The 21,210-nt window shown below is 33.2% G+C and overlaps 1 protein-coding gene across 1 annotated transcript; it reads right to left on the reverse strand.

Moving 5' to 3' along the window:
• Positions 1-4,631: 4,631 nt before the first annotated feature.
• On the reverse strand, positions 4,632-20,897 carry LOC113498603 (homeobox protein DBX1-A-like). Its single transcript, XM_026878681.1, has 4 exons — positions 20,606-20,897; positions 18,194-18,265; positions 17,186-17,331; positions 4,632-5,244 (listed from the first exon to the last, which is right to left on the reverse strand). The coding sequence occupies exons 1-4, from the start codon at positions 20,709-20,711 to the stop codon at positions 4,903-4,905; spliced, it is 666 nt and encodes a 221-aa protein (XP_026734482.1). The 5' UTR covers positions 20,712-20,897; the 3' UTR covers positions 4,632-4,902.
• Between the last annotated feature and the right edge of the window lie 313 nt (positions 20,898-21,210).

Here is a 21,210-nt window from a genome sequence, read left to right on the forward strand (position 1 = left end):
AAATAATCTTGATGACGTTTAACATGGCGGGAAAAAGTGACTGTTCGAATGACAAGGAAAATTAAAAAGAAAATAATTGAGTTGAAAATGGGGTGATGGTATTTAAATAGGATTCTAGTTGGATCAAATTAAATTAAATTTTTGAGTTTTGCAATTTGGTATTCACTCTAAATACTTAAACCAAATAAATAACACTTAAATCTAGAAAAATAAATATTAGGGATTTTTACCTGAATTAAAATGGAACCCTATTAGCATGGGTGCGCTTTCTATCCATCCGAGTATTATGAATATGATGTTCTGGTAATGTGTGTTTCTAAAACAAGAAATCATAACAATCTGAGTTGAGGTTAAGCAGCAGTTGTGTCAGTCGCAAACTTGATGGGTGACCATTTTGATTCGATTAGTGTTTGGACGGATCTCTCGGTGTCGTTACGCATTAGACCGTTTCTTTTTTATAATTTTGCTGACAAATCAAATTAAATTTCAAAATCACGAAATCCCATAACACTTAACATCTTCGTGCATGAAAAATCAAACATTAATTCATTGGATTCCCCTTTAAATTAGCGCGGGAGTGCATGTAATGGCAGTATGGCAAAAATCTTTCGAAAATGGCGTCATATGTTTTTGACATAAGTTTTGGCGCGTGCCTTGCACGTGACGTCTGCTAAACATCGATCGGGGGGTCTCTGGTCTATGGAATTGGCATAGACTAATTAATTTATTTGCTTTTGTTTTTGTTGGTGTTTGTTTAAATAATTTTGTTAAACTTGTACTAGGGTGCAAGTTTGTTGGCGTTGGGTGTTATATTATATGTAAGTCGTGTATTGAATTTACCGATGACTGCGGTCGTATTAGGCGAATATACTACATTTGCTAAAGTTCCCGTTGTGGATCCCGGCTGTTATTCATACATCTTTGACAGCCTTTATAGGTAGTCAGAAGCTTGAAAGTCTGAAAACCAGTCTTACCAACGGGTACCTATCGTGTTGCCCAGGTATTCCAGGTAACTGGGTTGAGGGGGTCAGATAGGCAGTCGCTCCTTGTACAACAATGGTACTTCGCTGCATCTGGTTAGACTGAAAGCCTACCCGAACATGGTTGGTAAAAGGCTAGGATGACGATGATGTTAGAGTTCTAACTAACTAATAAAGATACGCAATGTTGGTGCGTCGTTTTGTCTAAAACTCTTAAAAGTTAAGCGCGACTTAAAAACAAAATTAAACCAACAGAACCAGAAGATCATAAAATCGGATGATATCACTTAAATAAAAATTACAATTTAATATCATATTTTTGAAACTATGTCCGATACAAAGGTCTCTTATAAATATTGGATAGAGTATTCATTTAAAACCTTTAACTTTATATTAAAATTCTATCACACCAAAAAATTCTCGCGAATCCAAAAAATAGCCACAGATGAAAAATATTTACCGGTTAAAAAAAAGCAACTGAGGCACAGGTCACAGCGGGGCGGCTCAGATTATAAATAAAGGTGCGAACACATGTCAACTGCACTCTGTACAGCCGAATGGTTATATATTATTTCGCACCTCTAGTTCACGCCCCTGGTGCCTCTCTATTGATTGTATTTTGTTTGGCTTTATAAGTTTTTTTTTTTCAGTTTGAATATAAGGCGGTGGTCATATTTTAGGTGTTGTGTTTTAGTTAGTGCTGAATTATTTTGGATTTTCTTTAGATTTATTTGTTAAAAATAATTCGAAGCTTTTCTTTTGTGCTATATATTTAAATGTTTTTTTTTTAAGATTATTTTAAATTACCTCTAACAAAATTTATGTGATGAAATTGAACATGAGTTTTTGTATAACCACGCATACATTTCAGTATAGTGTACATTTTTAAATAATGTATATCTATTTCTGTTCTTACGAACCGTTCAGATAGGCAGTCGCTCCTTGTAAAACACTGGTATTTAGTTGCATCAGGGTAGGTCGGGATGCTGTTGGACAGGCTAAGATGATGTCTCTGTAACTGGACAAGGGCCCCAATTCTGCAATTTACAATGGCCGATGAATGTCTAAAAATTGGATTGAATTGGCACTATTCGTATTATTCTTAGTATTTTTGCAACACTTTAATTGGAAATTCGGTACCACCCGGAACACTCACAATACAGTGAATTTCCAATTATTGTGCTGGCAAAGTGCTTAAGAGAATATAAATATGTAGTTTCACATTTAATCCAATTGTCGTTCATACATCGGCCATTGTAAATACCTAGCAGAATAGGGCCCAAGTAGAGACAAATAGTCTACGATAAAAAAAAAAAACACTTCATAAAGACTAGAATATTAAATTCAATTGTAAATATTATTTTGATATTCCTTAACAAGCTGCTTGACAGGGTTCGAACCCAGTTCGCGAAAACTCCGCAATGAGTTAGCTATTAGGTGCTATGCGTGTTGGAAGGTTACAACAATAATTACAGACAAATAATTTTATATTAGTTTATTTTTCCACATAAATTGTTATGACATATTTAATTAATTCCAGACTTTATAGACAAATGACATTCCTACGAGAGGTTACAATGACAGCCATTATCCAAATATATGAAAATGACATTCTTATTTCAATAAGTGACATTAATATGTCACTGGCATTTAATTGAACGATTCAAACGGCGTTAATTATGACGTCGTAGTGGCCTTGCGGTACTAATGTATGGATTTGTATACATAAGTTGCAGGTTCGATCCTCAACTCAAAAAATACTATTTTTTTCTTTTTCAGTTATGTGTACTTTTTTAATTATTCTAAGACACCACTGACAACATCGTGAGGAAAACTGAATTCCAAATATTAGAATCTGAAATTACGTGAGTGGTGATCAATGCTACAATCGTCCCTGTATTGGAAGAGGTCTATGCCCAGCAGTGGGATTTCAAAAGGCTGGTATTATAATCATTGTAGAAATGTAATTTGCCTATTTTAAGGTCTGCTCTTAAACTATGAGATCACTTATTCGAGAACGCTTTGATTTATTTACAATTTTTTTGGTGCAAATTATTTTACGATAATTGATATAGAGGAAAGTTAACAGAATTGATATATTTAATATATGATAGTTTTACTTGACATTTAATTTATCAAATTTACGCCAGTTTCTTTCTTATCATGTACAAAGAAGGGAGACAGATATAGATTTATAATAGTGGTGTGTTTTACAGAATCAGGGCTATATTAGAATAACATAATTTTTGTAAGGCCTACCACGATATTCTAGCACTGTAAAATGGGGTGAATAAAGTTCAAGGAGTGAAAATAAAAAAAAATGTTCCGGGGGGTGTCTTGCATAAAAACTACTTTAATGCAATTATTTTATTAAATACTTGAAAATTGTAATATATATTTAAAAGAAAAACGACTAACGCAGTAAAGAATTAAATCCTTGTGTCGCCGGTTACACAAACATGCAAATCACGTGCACAAAGACACCCAGACTCAGAACAGGCATTCGTGGATCACACAAATGCTTGTCGATCACACAAACCCGATACACGTCGCGCTCAGTGGGTTTGGCGTGGTGACCTCAACCACTCGGCTATCCGTGCAGCTATCTCGTAAAACATCCAAAAGTTTACAAAAACTGTATTTCTATTTTCCTCTAAAAATACCTCTATTCAACCCGTTTTACTGTTAACATGTGCGCTGTGACAGCGCTTTACACGGCGTAGAGCGGCATATCTCTCGCACACCGACTATGATAGACTTTACTTAATGATGGTAGGCCTATAGGACGGAGTTCACGAAAACAAAATGGCTGTCATTTTGCACCAAAATTATACCTAATACTTGACATTTACAAACTTATTTCGAAATACATAATATTTACACAATTATTAATTAATGCTTATAATTTAGATTTTTGGCTAACATTGTTTATTTATTTAGATTTTTATAATTATAATACTTATTACTTGGTGATTTTTCGTCATGTGGATTTTGAAATGACATGTCCAAATATAAAAAAAAATCGTCAGTATGTTGATTTTAAGTTTAAGATGACATTATATTAATAAATTTTGGACTTTTAATCATCGGTTGTTTTTCAATATCGGTTTGGAGATAATAGACCAAAATTCATACAGTATTTGAAAACAGAGATTTTTTTAAACGAATTTTCACACAATAATTCCACAATTTTCAACAGTACCACTTTACCAGCCACAAAAAAAAATCTACTGAAATCGAAAAAGACCCGTTTTCTAATAAGAATAAAGAATACCTCACTTTGGAATAAAAAATGTTTCAAAAAATGGATTTGGAATAAAATTTTCAATTATAAGATTTTGTCCAAGTGATCTTGATGATTTTATACTTTACAGACACTTATTTTAAATTGTATTTATTTTACGAAAATTAAAACGATGAGATTAAAATTACGGAGTATCACTTATTAATTTTATAATTATTTAGTACTTACAATTTATTTTCTATAAATCTTAATGTCTATGGGTGGGTGTTTTTTGGGTTTATGTTTTGAAAATGAAAATAATCTTTTTTTTTGTATATTTTATAACAATTTCTTTCAAATAAAATCAATTTGATGGCGTAAATTATAAAAATAATTAAAATAAGAGGCCTTTAAGAGCCTCAAATTAAAATTTAATTTAATTGCATTTTACTATTAAACAAGCTAGTTGTTGCAAACAAAAAAGCAAGTTATAAATTTAAAGTCCAAGATCACTAACATTCTGCCAACTACCAAACATACAGTCGTATGCAAGACGCCATGCAAAATTTTTGACAGTTAAATAAAACAAAGAGAAATAGTCCTACACTTTGCTAATTGTTGTCATGTTGGCAACCACCCACCCAATGATCCTAACAAAATATACAAAACTATTTTAAATTACAATAACATTAAAACACGTCATGTTACATTAATTTCTTCATCACTAGCGCTTGCGTCACTCTCAAAATCATCTTCCTCCATATTCTGAAACGGAATCTCGCGGGAAAACAACTGCCCACCCGCCATCTTATCTTCATAACCTCGAAATTCATTTGAAGTTGTCGCGTAAACTTTTTTTAAGTCTTCCTGGTCTTCTGGCAGTGGCGATAGCTTCTGTTTGTCTGCCTCTGCGTCTGATAGGTCTGGGTGTGGGTTGTTCTTGTTCGGTAGTGTCTGTTCTCGAGACCCGCCAGATGCTAGCAGTTCCCGCTCTTTTGAATTCCGCCATTTCATACGGCGGTTCTGGAACCAGATTTTTACCTGTGGAAGGAGTTTTGTGTTAGTCGGTTTGTATTTAATTTTAATAGATATGGAACACAAGGACAGTCTGGTCATAAATTGGTCTTTAAAGTAGACAGGCATTAGATGTTAGTTAAGCGAGACACAGCTAGAACGATTTCAGAGAAATACTATAAAACGTTAGAATCCGGAATCATAATAATGTTGATTTCAAATCAACAACAATCATTCATTTTTATTGTCAACGATTACAATAAAAAAAACACCAAATGTCATTAACAAAAAAGGCGCGATTACACCGTAACTTTTTTTCCGAAATCGATTTCTCATTTATATCGCAAAAATCGTTTTATATTCTTTTGGTAAAAAATCTAACAGTTTTATGGAATAAATAGCGAGTAACGGTGCATTGTATTTGACATCCAATGTTATTGATGGTTGTAGGCGGGGCTGAACGCGGGAGTTCCGTTGCTTGTTGTTAGAAAAAAAAAGAACTGACGTTTGACCGCGCGGTTTTATTGTGTTAATTTTCTACAATTTTAGGTTATGATTAATTTATTTTGGCTTGTCATTATCCTGCGGATAAATTTATAAATATATGACAGCTTAAATAACACCTTGCTTTAATTGGAAATAAAAATTAGCTTTTATTTCTCTGCCTAACTCTATTCTGAATTTTTATGGATCTATTTACAGTCTACTACGAAAATTCTGAATACCATAGCTGGATAAAACTATTTAAAAACATCTTATCTCCTATCTGGGTAAAACAGCAAACTATATTTAGATTGGAAGCCCAAATAAATTGCTCCGACTCTCAAATTATTGGTAATAGTGCAGGGAAAAGAAGACTCGATATTAAAATGAAATTATAATCGATTATCCACCCACACGGCGACCATAACGCACGCCTACATACATGATGAATCAGTTTTATTTCTATTGTTATAACATGACATATAGTTTTATTTGTACAATTGTAATATTGGTCCGTTTACAATAAGGGTGATTCAGTGATATTATATTCAGATTGAAAATAGATTTTTTTATTTATTTTCTCCAATTTTTTTTGATATTCTGCTGGATGTTGTATTGTTTAAAGATTTTATTTGGCTTTTACCTAAGTTATGTTGGATGAAAGCTAGCTCTCCCCTTAAAATCAAAATACCTAAAAACCGAAGTGCAAATATTCAAAAAAAAATCGTATGAACTTTGACCCCTGATCCCCATTTAAAACCCTCCTTTTTTCGACTAAAAAAAATCCGATACCCTTTCTCCGGCTTAAGACTATCTGCGTACCAAATTTCATAGCAATCTGTTCAGTAGTTTTGGCGTGAAAGCAAGACGAACAGAGATACTTTCGCGTTTATAATGTTACTATGGATAAAATGCTATCAAACTGTATATTTGTCTAATAGTAAGATGTAACTAAATACGATCCATTAACGTGTATGCCGTGAGACGAGAGCAGCTGACACATTATAAGATACTTAACTCAGAACGAATTGATTTGACAGATCGGAGAACAATTTGGGTTGTGACTGTATTGGCAGGAAAGGTGTGGGTTCTGTATGCAGTGTTTAAATGTTTTTATTGAACAGGTAACTCGCAAAAATAATTTCATAATAACGAGTATATTATGAAGTGGAAAACTACGTGTAAAATTATTTTGTTATTTTATCTTTTTAAGTTTTTTTATTTGTCTTAATTTGGAAGATTTCGTTTTTTAGTGTAGCTGCTCAAATAATATCGTAAGATTGTAAATTTAAAATCGATTTAGCTTAGTATCATAAGTGAAAATGCTAAAACACAAAAGCATTGATAACATTAAAATATAACTTAACAGATATTATGAGACACACAATACTAAGAACTGGCAATAAACACCAAGTAAGAACAAACTATACAGAACCCCAAAAAAACTCTTCGCATTTTTTCAAAAACAAATTTCTTTAACGAAATGACAAATGGCGTCCGCCGATTGCCCGTAACCAATCAAACTGATCGATGTTCGCGCCCGATTCAAATATCGAATCATTTGTCAAACTTTTAAATATGGCCGTGTTTTTTAAAGCGCGCAAATTTCATTGTGTCAAATTGAATCGTTAAAAATCTTGACAATCTTTTGCAGAAAAAAGTTGAACGGTGAAACAGATGTTGCTCTACATGATAAAGCATATTTTCACGCAATTATTATGCTCTAGTTAGCTTTAACTTTGATCATTAGCAAGTTTTTAAAAGAGGAGCGTAATTTGAAACAAACTTACGAAATCGAGTACTGTATCAATCGATTGAGATCCAATTGGTACGCTGGTACCAGACACTAGTGCCAGTTCGAGACATAACGAAATTTGATAACAGTGGATGGCTTCTTGATCGCGGTTTGGTTCGATAATATCATTTCAGGGCCGTATCAAAAAACGAAACATAAGCATAAGCAAATAACGAATACAGAACCCAACTGGTTTCGGGAGTTGCGGACACTTAAAACAAAACGTTTCACAGACAAAACTATTTGATTCTGCACGGCGACAAGTAAATGATACACTTATCTATATTTAAGATACAACTGTTTTGCCTGTTATAAACGCTAGCTGTAAAAAAGACTATTCTAAATAGAGCATTTTATCAATTCACCACAAATTCTTTATTAAACAAGCTAATATGGTTATTAAAATATCAGACAGTTAAATCATAATATATTAAAATCATTCTTTTTAAATATTTGTTTACGTTTGTTATCACCTGCTGGCACCATACATGAACATACGCTTTCATCGCCTTTCCATATCTACACTAATCTACACTAATATAAAAAGCTGAAGAGTTTGTTTGTTTCATTGTTTGTTTGAACGCGCTAATCTCAGGACCTACTGGTTCAAATTGAAAAAATATTTTTGTGTTGAATAGACCATTAATCGAGGAAGGTTTTAGGCTATATAACATCACGCTGCAACTAATAGGAGTGAAGATACAATGGGGAATGTGGCAAAAACGGGGAAAAATAATCTTCGAGGGCTTTTGTTCAAAAATTCCTAACCTATATCTTCTAACTATGCGGAAGAAGTCGCGGGCAACAGCTAGTCGATCATAATTCGCAGGCAAGTAAAACATTAAAAATATAACACTAAATTCTCATTCTCATCACATCACAAAATATGTCATTTACGAACAAATCTACACAAAAACGTTTCGTCTAAGAAGTGGGGAATAATCTGTTGACCCCCCCCCCCTCAAGGGGTGCAGACCGTGCAAAGGGTGGCGACAATATGCCGCTGGCAGATGACGCCGGCCCTTTTGTGTAGGGTTGTGGCGAGTGAAGTAAGTTGTCGATAAAGTACGAGAAGTATCGATAGTTTTTTTTGTGATGACTTGTGGCGTGCTGTATTTGGTATTCGAAGAGTGTTTTTCTTAACGTGATTTAGAAACACTTAACGAATAAATTATATCAGATTCATTAAGGACCGAATCATCACGCATGAGAATTCTAGGTATATTGGTATCGGTGCCCTACATTTATTATGACAATCCTGGGCCAACAACACGTTTAACACAATTTTTAGGAACAAAAACGTACAATCTTCAAAAAATCTTCTGATTAAATCTGATAAAATGTAAGCCGAAGCCAATGACAAACTATTTCACGTTCGGAATCAACAAGATGGGTTTATCCAGACAAAAATAATGAGTTAAGAAATTAAAAAAATACAGACGAATTGATTATCTCTTTGAGCCGGTTGAAAGCAACTTTAATCACAAAAAAGGCAAAGCGCCAAAGAGTGTCATAACAAATTATTATCGATTATAAATACATCGATAACTCTTTATCGACACAACCCCAACACTACAAGAGACAGGGGTCCGCGGGCCAAGTATTAATTACTTTTTGACATATTCACTTTTATTACAATTTTACCGAATGAAGATGTAACGCCTGACGGTGACATTAAATTAGGGTGGGAGGGGGGAGGAGTATAGTTCATTAGTTGGTGTGACTGGGGTGTAAAAACAGGCCCAAATCCTGTGATATCCAAGTTTTGCATCCGTGACTGTAGGTATATAATCTCATAGGCCATAAATTTACACGTTGTGATTTTTTTTTTCGACAATATCTTGTCTTTTTATGTTTCTTTTTTTACGACTCCCGCACTAAGGAATTTAATCCTTGTGTCTATAATTTAATGTTGTGAAACTGTCGCGGCACAAAGATGAAATCCTTAAGTACTGGAATTTATTTATTAATGGCATGACTGGTTAATAAAACATGTTACATTAATAAAAGCTTAACGACGCTTTTAAACAGAGCCTAATGTTTAAGTAGCAATTATAAACAACGAAAAAAAAACATGTGCTCAAAAAACCAACTACATTCTAAAAAAGAAATTTATTAAGAGCTTTTATACATAATACCTATGTTTAAACAAATAAACTCCACATTTTTAAACAAAATTCTAATCAATCTGTCAACATTTGTATGGGAGGTCCTATTACCTATGAAAGTATGAATCTATGTGTGTATGTTTGTCACCTCCGTCCCTCAAACACGAGTTCAATGGAATTTAGTAAGGTGATAGCTGACACCTTGGATTAGCATATAGGCTACCCGACTGCTTTAAAGAATGTTATTACAGTTTCAACCTCAGCTACAGCCAGTGAAAAATATAACATTCAAAGTCAATTTATAACATTCATAATTCCAAAATTCTATTTCTCTATTCATCCCTAATTTATGCGAACCCCAAACCAAAGTAACAATTACCGATTGTATTTTAACCACATTATTTGCTTTTACTCATATTTGCAAAGGGTTAAATATGTTTACAGTAATTTGAATGCAGTTTAATTTGAATAGTCAAAATAAAGTCAAACAAAAATTGACACATGTCAATCATAAAGTCAAATATGAACGACAAGAGATAGGAAATACCTCTTTTGTGAGAATAAAAGAGATAAAACACTTTTTAATTGTATTCTGTTTTTTAAGAGCGAGATGGAAATATCGAAATTTGCTTATGAGAAACAAAGACAGAACCGCGGTAAAAAAATATTTTAAAAAGAAAACCCCGCAAAAAGTCCGAACAAAAAGGTCCCGTATCCATAAATAAATAAATGCAAATATTTGAAATTGGAACGCCGTGAATGTAAACACAGAACAGTTTGAATATTCATTCGAAATATGAATATTTCAAATATGGCGCGGTCCGAAACGAAAATCAGATTCATTGGTTATGGGCACCTATTATAGAGGTCTGTCCATAGACTGGTCCTGGCTTTATTTCAATAGCTAGACTTGAAACAACAGGGATTGCTAACTATGTTATACACGAATTGTTGATGAACGAATTGCAACGGGAACTAAATGAAAAATATGAATATTTGTGAAAATCTCCCTCTAGCGGTGACCGCATATTAATCACAGATTGACAGCTATCTAAAAACCTACGTTTACTTAGTTTTTAATTGAATTTATGTTTCTACAATGAATCATTTCAAATAATAATATAGTAGAAGATTAGCATAACTTGTTTATGGGAAACCGCAGCAAAAAGAGTAGGGATCATACCCAAAAATTATGAGAATCAGAAACGTGTGTGGTAATTGAACATTTTAGATTTGGATCACTAAAATATAGAACATTTACGATTTTTTTAACAGTTTCATTATATTCCATACCAACTAAATACGATATTTCACAGAGCGACTGCTTATCTAAAAGCCACAAAAAAATTGTCGTTGAAATATATAATAATACTAGTTGCCGCGACTTCGCCCGCGTGAATAGGAGGGTAGGTTATAAAACAAGAATATTGCTTCTATAAATTGAGATGTAACCTATTTTATCTTTAAAGTTGGATCAAACTGCACGCGGGTTGCAAATTTGATAAAAATCGGGAAAGTAGTTTAGGGAGACCATTACGGACAAATAACGTGACATGTAATTTATAAATATTATAAAAGATAATTTCTTACCATCTCAATGTACAATATGTCTATATTCAACTTTAACATAATAATTATAACAGGTTAATTTGCCAATTATCTAGAAAGGAGCTGTCAAACATAAAACCAGTTTAGGTACTTTGTAATTTGCAAAATCCGATAATATCTACATAATTACAAAGCTGAAACATTATTATCAGTAACCCACATAAGTTTAATCTAATAATACACCGTTTTTGAGTAAATTATAATTAAATACCCCGATAGCACACAAGAACATCAAAAGCGTTTAAATTATAATCTATTGTGAACCATAGACAATTAATTAATTTTAACAATGGCGGAGATTAGATGGCGGGTAGGAGATACGGCGGGATTGTGGATTTAGTAGAATTTAGTAGGTTTTAGTAGAATTATTGAGTTTGTAATCGTTAAAACATAATCTCGAAACGCATAGTTTTTAGAAGTTAACGAGTTTTTTGTCGATTATTTTGTATTGGAATTATATTTTGTAACCACGCAACAAAGATATTACCTACTTATGAATATGTTATTGGATGAATATAGATACAATAACTTATTAGAACTAAAAGCTTATAGGATTACCAAATTTCTTCAATATGATTTATCTCTACCAAGCATTTTCATTAAAGTAGTTATTTTCTTATAAAATAATGTGTAATATAACTAATATACATAATGGAAATGTATTTTTACTTATTTCCCCATAAAACAAAAAGTTAACGCAGTCCTCCTGAACTATAAAAGCACTTTATCTTTATCCAATCTCACTATCGAAAACAAGAAAGGTTTTGATCGAAGTTTAAAAGACATGCATCTTTTAAACTTTGACAACTAAGTAAAAATAATACCAGCCTATATACGTCCCACTGCTGGGCAGGTTTGAGCATTGATCAATAATGTAGTCTTAAAAAATACTTTTTCTACCCAAAATCTTTATTACGACAATATAAGAATTCCAACGATTTCTAAAAGATCTATAAAGGTACCACCTAACTATGGCGTATCAAAAATACTCGCGGAGCCGTAAATAAAGGTATGCGCCGACCGTAGCGCGCTATCCGCAATCTTGGGCGCTGCTTGCATCTGACGTTAAATAATTGTTGGGCGCCCGACGGTTACTCGAGTAGCATGGATAGATAGACCCGGGTATTAGGGAGTTAGTTTATTTGGCGAGTTTTTTTTATAAGTATTTTTGTGTTAATTAGGTTTTGATTTAGTAGTACTTAAAATGTTTTTTTTTAAGCTGAAGAAATACTTTTAATAATATTGTTTTGGCGTACGACTTCAAATAAAAATTTATTGAGATAATTTTATGGGACCAAATGACAGCTATTGAAGGTTAAATAAAAATAGAATCAATAAACTCGGTATACAAAAAAAAATCAAAATGCAGACACAGTAAGAACCTCGTACTTTTTGAAGTCGGTAAAAAATAGTCGACACGAAGCAATATCTTCAATCTTCCGTAATAAATTTGGTGTTATTCCGCATGTTAAGAAAGACTCTTAAAATATTTTTTATGCCCAGTATAACAGGCACGATTATTTTACTTTTAAATATTTATTAGCCGACACACGAAATTTTAATATAACCTACATTTGTTCCACATATCAAATGTTTTAAATAGAATTTACCTTAATTTAATTTTAGTTTTTTTGACACAAAATCTTAATATTTTTTGTGAGTCTCCGTTTTTTGCGTGAAAGAGTAACAAACATCCATACTTACAAACTTTCTCATTTATAATATTAGTAAGAAAGCCGGGTCTATTTGTCATCGCTCTGTGGCAAGGGGAGGCGCTCCGTTGAAATTTATTTAATGATGACCGACCGTCGAGTTTTTGTGAGAATATGAGAATGTTTGTATTTATATATATCTATATATATATTGTAGATATGGTTGTTTTGTATGTCTGTTTAGGACTCACTATTCAGTCAATGATTGTATTGTTGTCTAAGGTTTGTAAGATCTAAGGGAGGATCTAACTCAAGCTGAGTTACAAATAATGTGCAACTAAGATACTTAAAAATGTCTCAAATCTTATAGTTTGTATAATGTTATGATTAGTTTAGACTCTAATAACTGTATTGATATCTTTCACCTTCCTCTATCGAAATTTAGGAATTTTACTCGGCCAATTTTGTCATCTAAATTTACTTTTCATATTTTGTCCAATGTTATTAGATATACTTAATGTATGTTTAGTAATTTGAAGAAACTGCCTTCGGATAAATCCTTATATTTCACAGTTACTTAAGGTATTGCATTAGTTCATTTCCAAAATAAAATAAAAATACTGTCGTATAGAGAATTCAAGAAGTTTAGGCTCAGTACGACAAATCGATCAATCAACCTAACCTATCTTTACCAAATGAGGTACTACATGCGTTTAAGTAAGTAGGGCAGCAAATTTTTTAATGATATAAGCTTCATCACCCTTTTGCTATGGATTTAATACAGAGAAGAAGTAATCACCACACATTCAATCTGCCCCACGGTGGGCGCCACTAAGGGAGCTGTTAATTAAACCAAACTTTATTGTACCAATGACTTTTGAAAATCAAATTATGTCTGTTTGGTCTAAAATATAGATAACTCGTTTTAGTTAGCCTGTTACGTAACTACAGATTACTTAATATGCGTGTTATAATATCCAAATATTTAAAGATGTTTTTCTAAGAAAAAACGGTATGTAAAACCCGTCCAAATACAACAGAAAAATAGAATCCCCTCCAAATACAAACTCAACCAAAAGCGAACAACATTTTGTAAATAAATCTCAAATTATTGTAAATATAAAGCGAAATCTACTAAATTCTACCAAACCATTCGGAAACACCGCAATATCTGTTCATAAGTACGTCATAAAATTCAGAAATCGTAAAAAAGGCACCAGTACGAATATCCGAACGTCTAAAATAAAAAAGTAATATAACCGACCAATAGCGAAGCGTTCACACTTTTATTCGATACAAATCGGCCAATAGAAACGGGTTTTAAGACGTCGTTCTAATATTATTGCTATCTCTCTCCAACTTACACGATAACTGTATTGCTGTTTCACGAAGGTGTACTGTCTCAAGATTTCGGATTTAGAATTGTTTGCAGCGCTCGAGGTTATATTTTTTAATCTTTTTTCTTTTGTAGAAGGGGTTTTGAAAGATCTTTTGTAAGGATACAATTAAAAGATTGTGAGGTTTTAATAGCTTTGATGCTTGTTTCTGGTTTTATTTCTTTAAAAACGGAATATATAAGGTTTGTCTATATTTAAGTATATTTTCTTTTAAATAATATTTTAACGAAAATACGTTGCTGTATGTTAAACACTGCACCCACAAATGGATATAAACAACCGATTTTAAAAAGCCGAAAAAATACCTTATCACAAAAAATATTACATTTGTAGAGTTCCGTAATTAAAGGTTAATAAAGTGCCGTTGCTATATCCATCCATTTCTCACCATGTCGCGGATCTTAAACCTTTTTTGCTAGAACGATTTTTTTTTTTAATTTTGCCCATGATGTCAAATTGAAGTCAGTAGTAAACGACTAGAAAACGTAACATAAGTAAAATATCATATTTTGAAGATTTTCATTCATAGAAGTGGTTGAAAATCATCTGGATTAATTGCAAAGGTGCTATTTGTATTCTCTTTGACTAAAAAGCAACAATAAAGCTATATTTTATACAAATTAAGCGCTCGCAGGTTTAGTGATTTGATACGGTCGGTCCGTAGATGGGTGACCATCTATATCATAACGAGTGCCTCCATGTTTCGGAAGGCATGTTAAATTGTGGGTCCCGGCTGTTATATACACATCTTTGACAGTTGCTACAAATCTGACAACTCTTATTCAGGGTATCGTGTTGCCCAGGTAACTGGGTTGAGGAGGTCATAGGCAGTCACTCCTTGTGAAACACTGGTACTTAGTTGAATCCGGTTAGACTGGAAGCCGACCCAAACATATTTGGAAGAATTGGAGTGTCTTGCTCGTTCTTCTCCATGAGAATCTACCTTCCGAACGAGCGGTAGCTTCAATAGGAGACTGACCGACAGTCTGACACTTTAGATTTTAATATTGTATAAATAAATTGGTTGACGTTTAAAAGTGCCATATATGGTCTAATTGAAATAAAGAAGTTGACTTGACTTAAAAAAAGATGAAAATGATGATAAATCTTTTTCAAAACAGTATTACCCTCATATGTGCAAGAAAAGCCTCAAAATTATTAGCCCTTTATTTTTGACACTATCCCCACACAGGTTACCTAATCATAACGCCAAACAAACGTCTAATCTCAACCCAAAGACATTTCACAAGAGAACCCCGTTTCATCCCCTAATTCGATAAACGCCAGCAATTATCATCCCCTCGGATTCATTTAACCATTTCAACCCCTAGGGGTGCGGTTGAATCAACTAAGTATTGGAGGTTATTTTTGCTTTTTTTTTTCGCGTTTTTGATACTGATTTCGAGTGGGATAGGTTTTTTGGTTGCTCATGCATATAGAGAAAAGAAAGGGTTTATTTTGAGGCTAAATTTGTATCTCGGCTTTTTGCTTACTTTGAAAGAATAAGCCGACGGAAGGAAAATGTTCAGTTGTTTTTCAAGAGATAAATTATGTCATGGAATCTGAAAACGCCAAAGCGCAGTGAGCCCGATACTGATAAATACTTGATATTTTCCATAACAGTTTTCAGAATACCAAAACAATGTAAATATGTGAAATCGATCAGCGAAAAATGTTTGATTTTATTTTCAACCATTTTGCTCCAGTTACTAAACCACTTTTTATTAAGTTACAGAGCAATCTACATTAATCAACATAATATCATGCGTCTCACTAAAAGAAAAAATATTCTTTCTATGATTATAATTTTCCAAGTACCATTTAACTAAAATCAATCAATAAAATGGACTCAACCCAAAATCAAACGACAACCGATCAAAAACCAAATCCTATAATCGTTATAACTCAAAACAAAGCACTGCCTATCCCTTAAGTAGCGCGCCGTGAAGATACGGAACCCGCTAACTCCCTAAGGGAGTTAAACATAGGGTGTTACAAAAAATTGCTACCCTACGGCTAAAGGGGCTGTCAAACGCAGCCGTCGGCTCCGCCCCTCTAGGAAACGCTTAAAACAATTACAGGGTACATTTGAATTTTAGTATTCAGACTTTTTGGCTGTATACTGTTGGCTGTTTAGGTGTTACCGTTGCTTTTTTGTGTATTATGATTTTTGTTATGTCAATTTTAGCGCGTAATTTGACATTTAATTTTTTTGATTTGTCATAATTTGGGATTTATTGCAACAGATGAGGTTAATATAAACATCGTTTTTAATTTATTAATTGATAAATTGACGTTCTTTGTTCACAATTTGAAAGCTAAATCGGTATGTTGTTTTAATTATATTATTGACGTTTTCAATTTATCACCAAATTCATTCCGAAATACTTTGTTATTGTAAACATCCCAAATTATGGTATTCAATATCGGTTATAAATATTATATTTATGCGATAATTTTTGCTAACTTAACTTCATGTAATTCTTGAAGTTTATTTCGATTTAGGTACATTCATAAATTATAAATCAATTTATCATAAATACACAAATGTTTGCCGTAAATTGTATTTTTATAGACAGTCCACCGTTTTTTGAACATCGTATGTCAGAAACATTTGAACGGTTTTTAAATATACCTAATGACCTCAAGATATACAAATAACTTATTTATAAATGAATATTGTATTTTTCAGATATAGTTAAGTATTTCAAGGAAGGTGAACTCTGTGTGTCCGCCATTTTGCGCGAAATCTTGAAATTGACGTTTTTTATTAGAAGATCATCATTAGTCGCCATCTTTGATAATGACACTGTTTTTTTTAAACTGGTGTTTGCAGTTAGCACACGCGCTCGTTCCAACTGCCTCAACACTTGACCAAAAAGCACCATATAGTGTTACCAACCAAAAAAGAAGTTTAACACCAACCTGACTATCCTTAAGTCCAAGTTTCTCCGCCAGCTTCTTCCTGTCTGGCTTCGAGATGTACTTCTGAACCTGGAACCTCTTCTCTAGACCCTTGCGCTGCAGGTCTGAGAAGACAGCGCGTCGCATCATGCCGCGACGGGGTTTACCTGTGCCGAACAAAAATTAAAAAATTAAACCGGTCAGTAAAAACTTTAGACCTTTATATCAACCCCTGACGGAAAAAAACTTTTATCCCAAAAATCTTTTAAACCGCTCAACCGATTTTTATGAAACATATATTATGTAAGAACACTTGAAAATAATTCTCCTTTAATACAAAACAAAATAAATTGAAATCGCTCAACCAGTTCGGGAGCTATGATGCCAAGGAATGACAATAATGACGTGTGGGGTGAAAGTTTAGATTGCCGGTGGTTTTATTTTTTTATACTGGAATAAAAATAGTAGCTATTGTTTTTTGATTGTCGCTAAATGCTCGCTGTGTAACCACAGTTGTAGTATTATTTTAAAGACAACTATGAATTATCTTCCCATTTTAATTGTTATTCAGAAAAATATTGTTGTTGAATCCAATTGCCTAACTGCTTATCATCAGATCATATCGAAAACCCCAAGGTATATCAATAAATACTTTTTTATATTTAACTTTGTTAAATAAAGGTAACTACAAAAAATTGTCGAGATGTGGACCTAAATTAAATTTGCCATTTTTACCATTTAGACTGTATTTTTTTTACTTTTAATTTATTAGATTACCTATACTTAATCCCTACTAATATTATAAATGCGAAAGTAACTCTGTCTGTCTATCTGTCTGTCTGTTACGCTTTCACGTCTAAACCACTGAACAGATTTTAATGAAATTTGGTACAGAGATAGAGTTGACCTTGAGAAAGAACATAGGATAGTTTTTATCCCGGGCTTTTGAAGAGTTCTCTTGGAAACGCGATATAACCGACCTCGACGCGAGCGAAGCCGCGGGCGAAAAGCTTATAAATAGAATATTACCTCTGGAACTATGCGCCCAGGGGAAGCCGCCGGGCAGAGGGAACACCTGTGTATGCGCTTGCGCCGGTCGTACTGAAACAAAGACAAAGAATTGAAAGGTGGATCGTTTAGCTTAGGTTGTGGCTTCCAGTCTTACTAGATTCAACTGGATTCTGTGCGACTAGATTGAGTATGATATTCATATTGACAAGTATTCAGTTTACAAACGTCTTTATTATTACAATCACAACAACTCCTAAATTACAATCACGGATAGCCGCAATCTTGCATATAAATTGAAAAAAAAATGTCATTCTTTATAGGGAAATATCTGTCAAAATCTGTACCTCATAAGTCATTTATCGGGAACTTTAAGGCGGTGGTGAAACACGCCACTATTGTAACAATATTCCTTGAAATAAATTATGCTATTCTATTCGAAATAGGTTTGATGATAATTATAAGATTTGATTAAGAAACTAGTTCCGCGAATCCAAAAAATACGCGCGTGCCAACAATCATCAAATAATTAAAGGCTGTAGAAATGTTTAAGTTAGATTTAGGCTGTAAGAATGACTATCTATCTGACGATACATCATTATGACACTGGGAAACACAGTATCACATAGTAAGACTACGCGTCATATGACAGTTGGGAGAAAAGCTAAAAGTTTTTCGACAAAATAAGGTCATAATTTGTCCTTAATCCATAGAAATCACGTTTTTTATACTAAGCGGTTTATTATTAACCTCAAAAATCCATAATTTGTCAATAACATTAACATTTTTGCGCGTTTTTTTTACTTTTTTTGTACAGCAAGCAAAGGCAATTGGTTTTATTGATCTAAATAAAAAATGGCGTCTGCTTTATTGTCCGTTTTTATGTTATTCGCCTTTTTGTTGATAGCTTAACAATAGTATTATGGAATATATTTTATTTGCTCCCGGTTTTGTCTGTTATTGTTTATTATTAATATTTGTGGGAGTGTGCCTTTTTTTTAATCTTAGCAGTTTATTTTGTGCTTTTTATGTCGTATTAAAATTGCATTAGATTCCGTGTCATGCGAAATTTTAATTATAAAACGCATACTTCGCAATTTTTTTTTTTTCAAAAGATGCGTTTTATAGTTTCTCTGGAATAATCTATTCCAGTTTAATTTAAAAATCTTCTTAGAAAATTATAAACATAAATTGCCTTTTTTAAGAGGTTTTTACATCTTTTTCTATTTTATTTCTTGATTAATGCCTAATGCCACCTTCATAAAGACTAGTTAGATTTAATAAAATCTTAGTTTTTGTCGGGCTTCCAGCCTGACCGTGTTCACTTAAATGTCTGACCTACACAAAAGGTAACATAATGTCTCATAACGAGACTTTATCAATACAAAAAAAATATCCAAAAATCTATATCTAACTTTTTTGAAGTGCCAATCCACCATGTTTTTTTAAGCCTGAATGCTGTAGGTATATTTGCTAACGTTGATCCAAATTTCGGATAACTTTTTACCAAAGACCACACAAGCAGTATTAAATCGAAACTATATCAAATTGGCATTAAAAACGAAATCCTTAATAAAAACAACGCTTCGAACTACGAATCCCTTTTTAAACCACAGACAATAAAACACCCACTTTTAAATCCATAGACATTATAGAGGACGGATGAATAAAAACTTTTTTGTAAGACCTCCCTATTGTATTGTTAGTTGTATAAACAAATTGTTACTATAGTAACGAATTACGTATTATTTTGACACGCCCAATTTGACGGTAGTTTTTCAAAGTCTATTGTTGTATTAATCTCTTGGATAAATATGGTTTTTGAGGGTAGAAGTTAATATTGAATACATTACGTGTTCTATTTCGTTTAGTCCATTATTTTTTTTGTCGTGGCAACCTTGCTTACTGACTAAATTGGCTAAGAAATAACAAAGGCAAAATGAAAAAAAAGCTTGTCACCTAAGTAGCTAGTAGTACTCATTCATCATCATCATCATCCTAGCCTTTTCCCAACTATGTTGTGGTTGGCTTCCAGTCTAACAGGATTCAGCTAAGTACCAGTGTTTTACAAGGAGCGACTGCCTATCTGACCTCCTCAATACAGTTACCTATGCAACAGGATACCGGTTAAACTAGTCGTCAGACTTTCAAGCTTCTGACTACTTGTAACGATCAGCAGCAGAATAATAGCCGAAACCCACAATTTAACGTACATTCCGAAACGCGGAGGAACTCGTTATGACAAAGATGGTCACCCATCCACGTCAAGCGTAGCTTAATCTGCGATCGATCCACTTATGCAGTTATAGCTTAGCCACTAGCTCCGCAGCATAGTACTTATTAATGCCACACAGTTGTCTTTGTTTCCATGTAACCAACAATTTATGCAAATATATCTCTTCTATTAGAAAAAATCGTTGATTGATACCTTACCTAAGTAAGGATGATGGCAGTGAGCCAATAGGTGTTGAAGGTGCTGATGCTGTACTGGAATAGGCCTGCTGGCGATAGGCTTCGCAATAGGCCATGGACTGCCCATGATAGGCTGCCGGTATTCTGTAAAGAAAAAGACAGATTTTAGTCTAAAGTTCGGCTAAAAATGGAAAATCTATTTTTGATTGTAACCAACTTGTGGCCGTTTCCTAAAGAGATGTGTCAGTGATAAATTACGTATAAGATCATGTGAAAACGTGCTGTGACAAGATGAAAATAAAAATTTAAAAAACCGCGTCAATAATACATTATCCCATCAAACAACGCTAAGAAGTCTCTAGTTGAAGTCACCCATACTCTATTTCAGTGAGCATATTTCAGTCCCCATTCTAGTATTTTTACAGACATTCAATTAAGTTTAATACCCACAACTTTGTAACAGCTCAACTAACTTTTATCAAAATTGTTTAAAACACTCGCACATAATTCACCTTTAAAACAAAACAAACTAATCGCTCAATCCGTTCGGGAGCTATGATAACACAGACAGGCATGTCAAACTTATAACTCTATATGACTATTGTTTTACAAGGAGCGACTGCCTA

Source organism: Trichoplusia ni, chromosome 11 (genome assembly GCF_003590095.1).
Source record: "Trichoplusia ni isolate ovarian cell line Hi5 chromosome 11, tn1, whole genome shotgun sequence".
NCBI classification, from domain to species: Eukaryota; Metazoa; Arthropoda; class Insecta; order Lepidoptera; family Noctuidae; genus Trichoplusia; species Trichoplusia ni.

Excerpts from the sequence above, each read along its gene's own strand:
- LOC113498603 (XM_026878681.1), bottom strand. The coding sequence starts at position 20,711 with ATGGGCAGTCCATGGCCTATTGCGAAGCCTATCGCCAGCAGGCCTATT. Across the intron at positions 18,266-20,605 it reads CTGCCATCATCCTTACTTAG|TACGACCGGCGCAAGCGCAT; the intron begins GTAAGGTATCAA and ends TCTTTGTTTCAG. Across the intron at positions 17,332-18,193 it reads CTGGGCGCATAGTTCCAGAG|GTAAACCCCGTCGCGGCATG; the intron begins GTAATATTCTAT and ends TGTTCGGCACAG.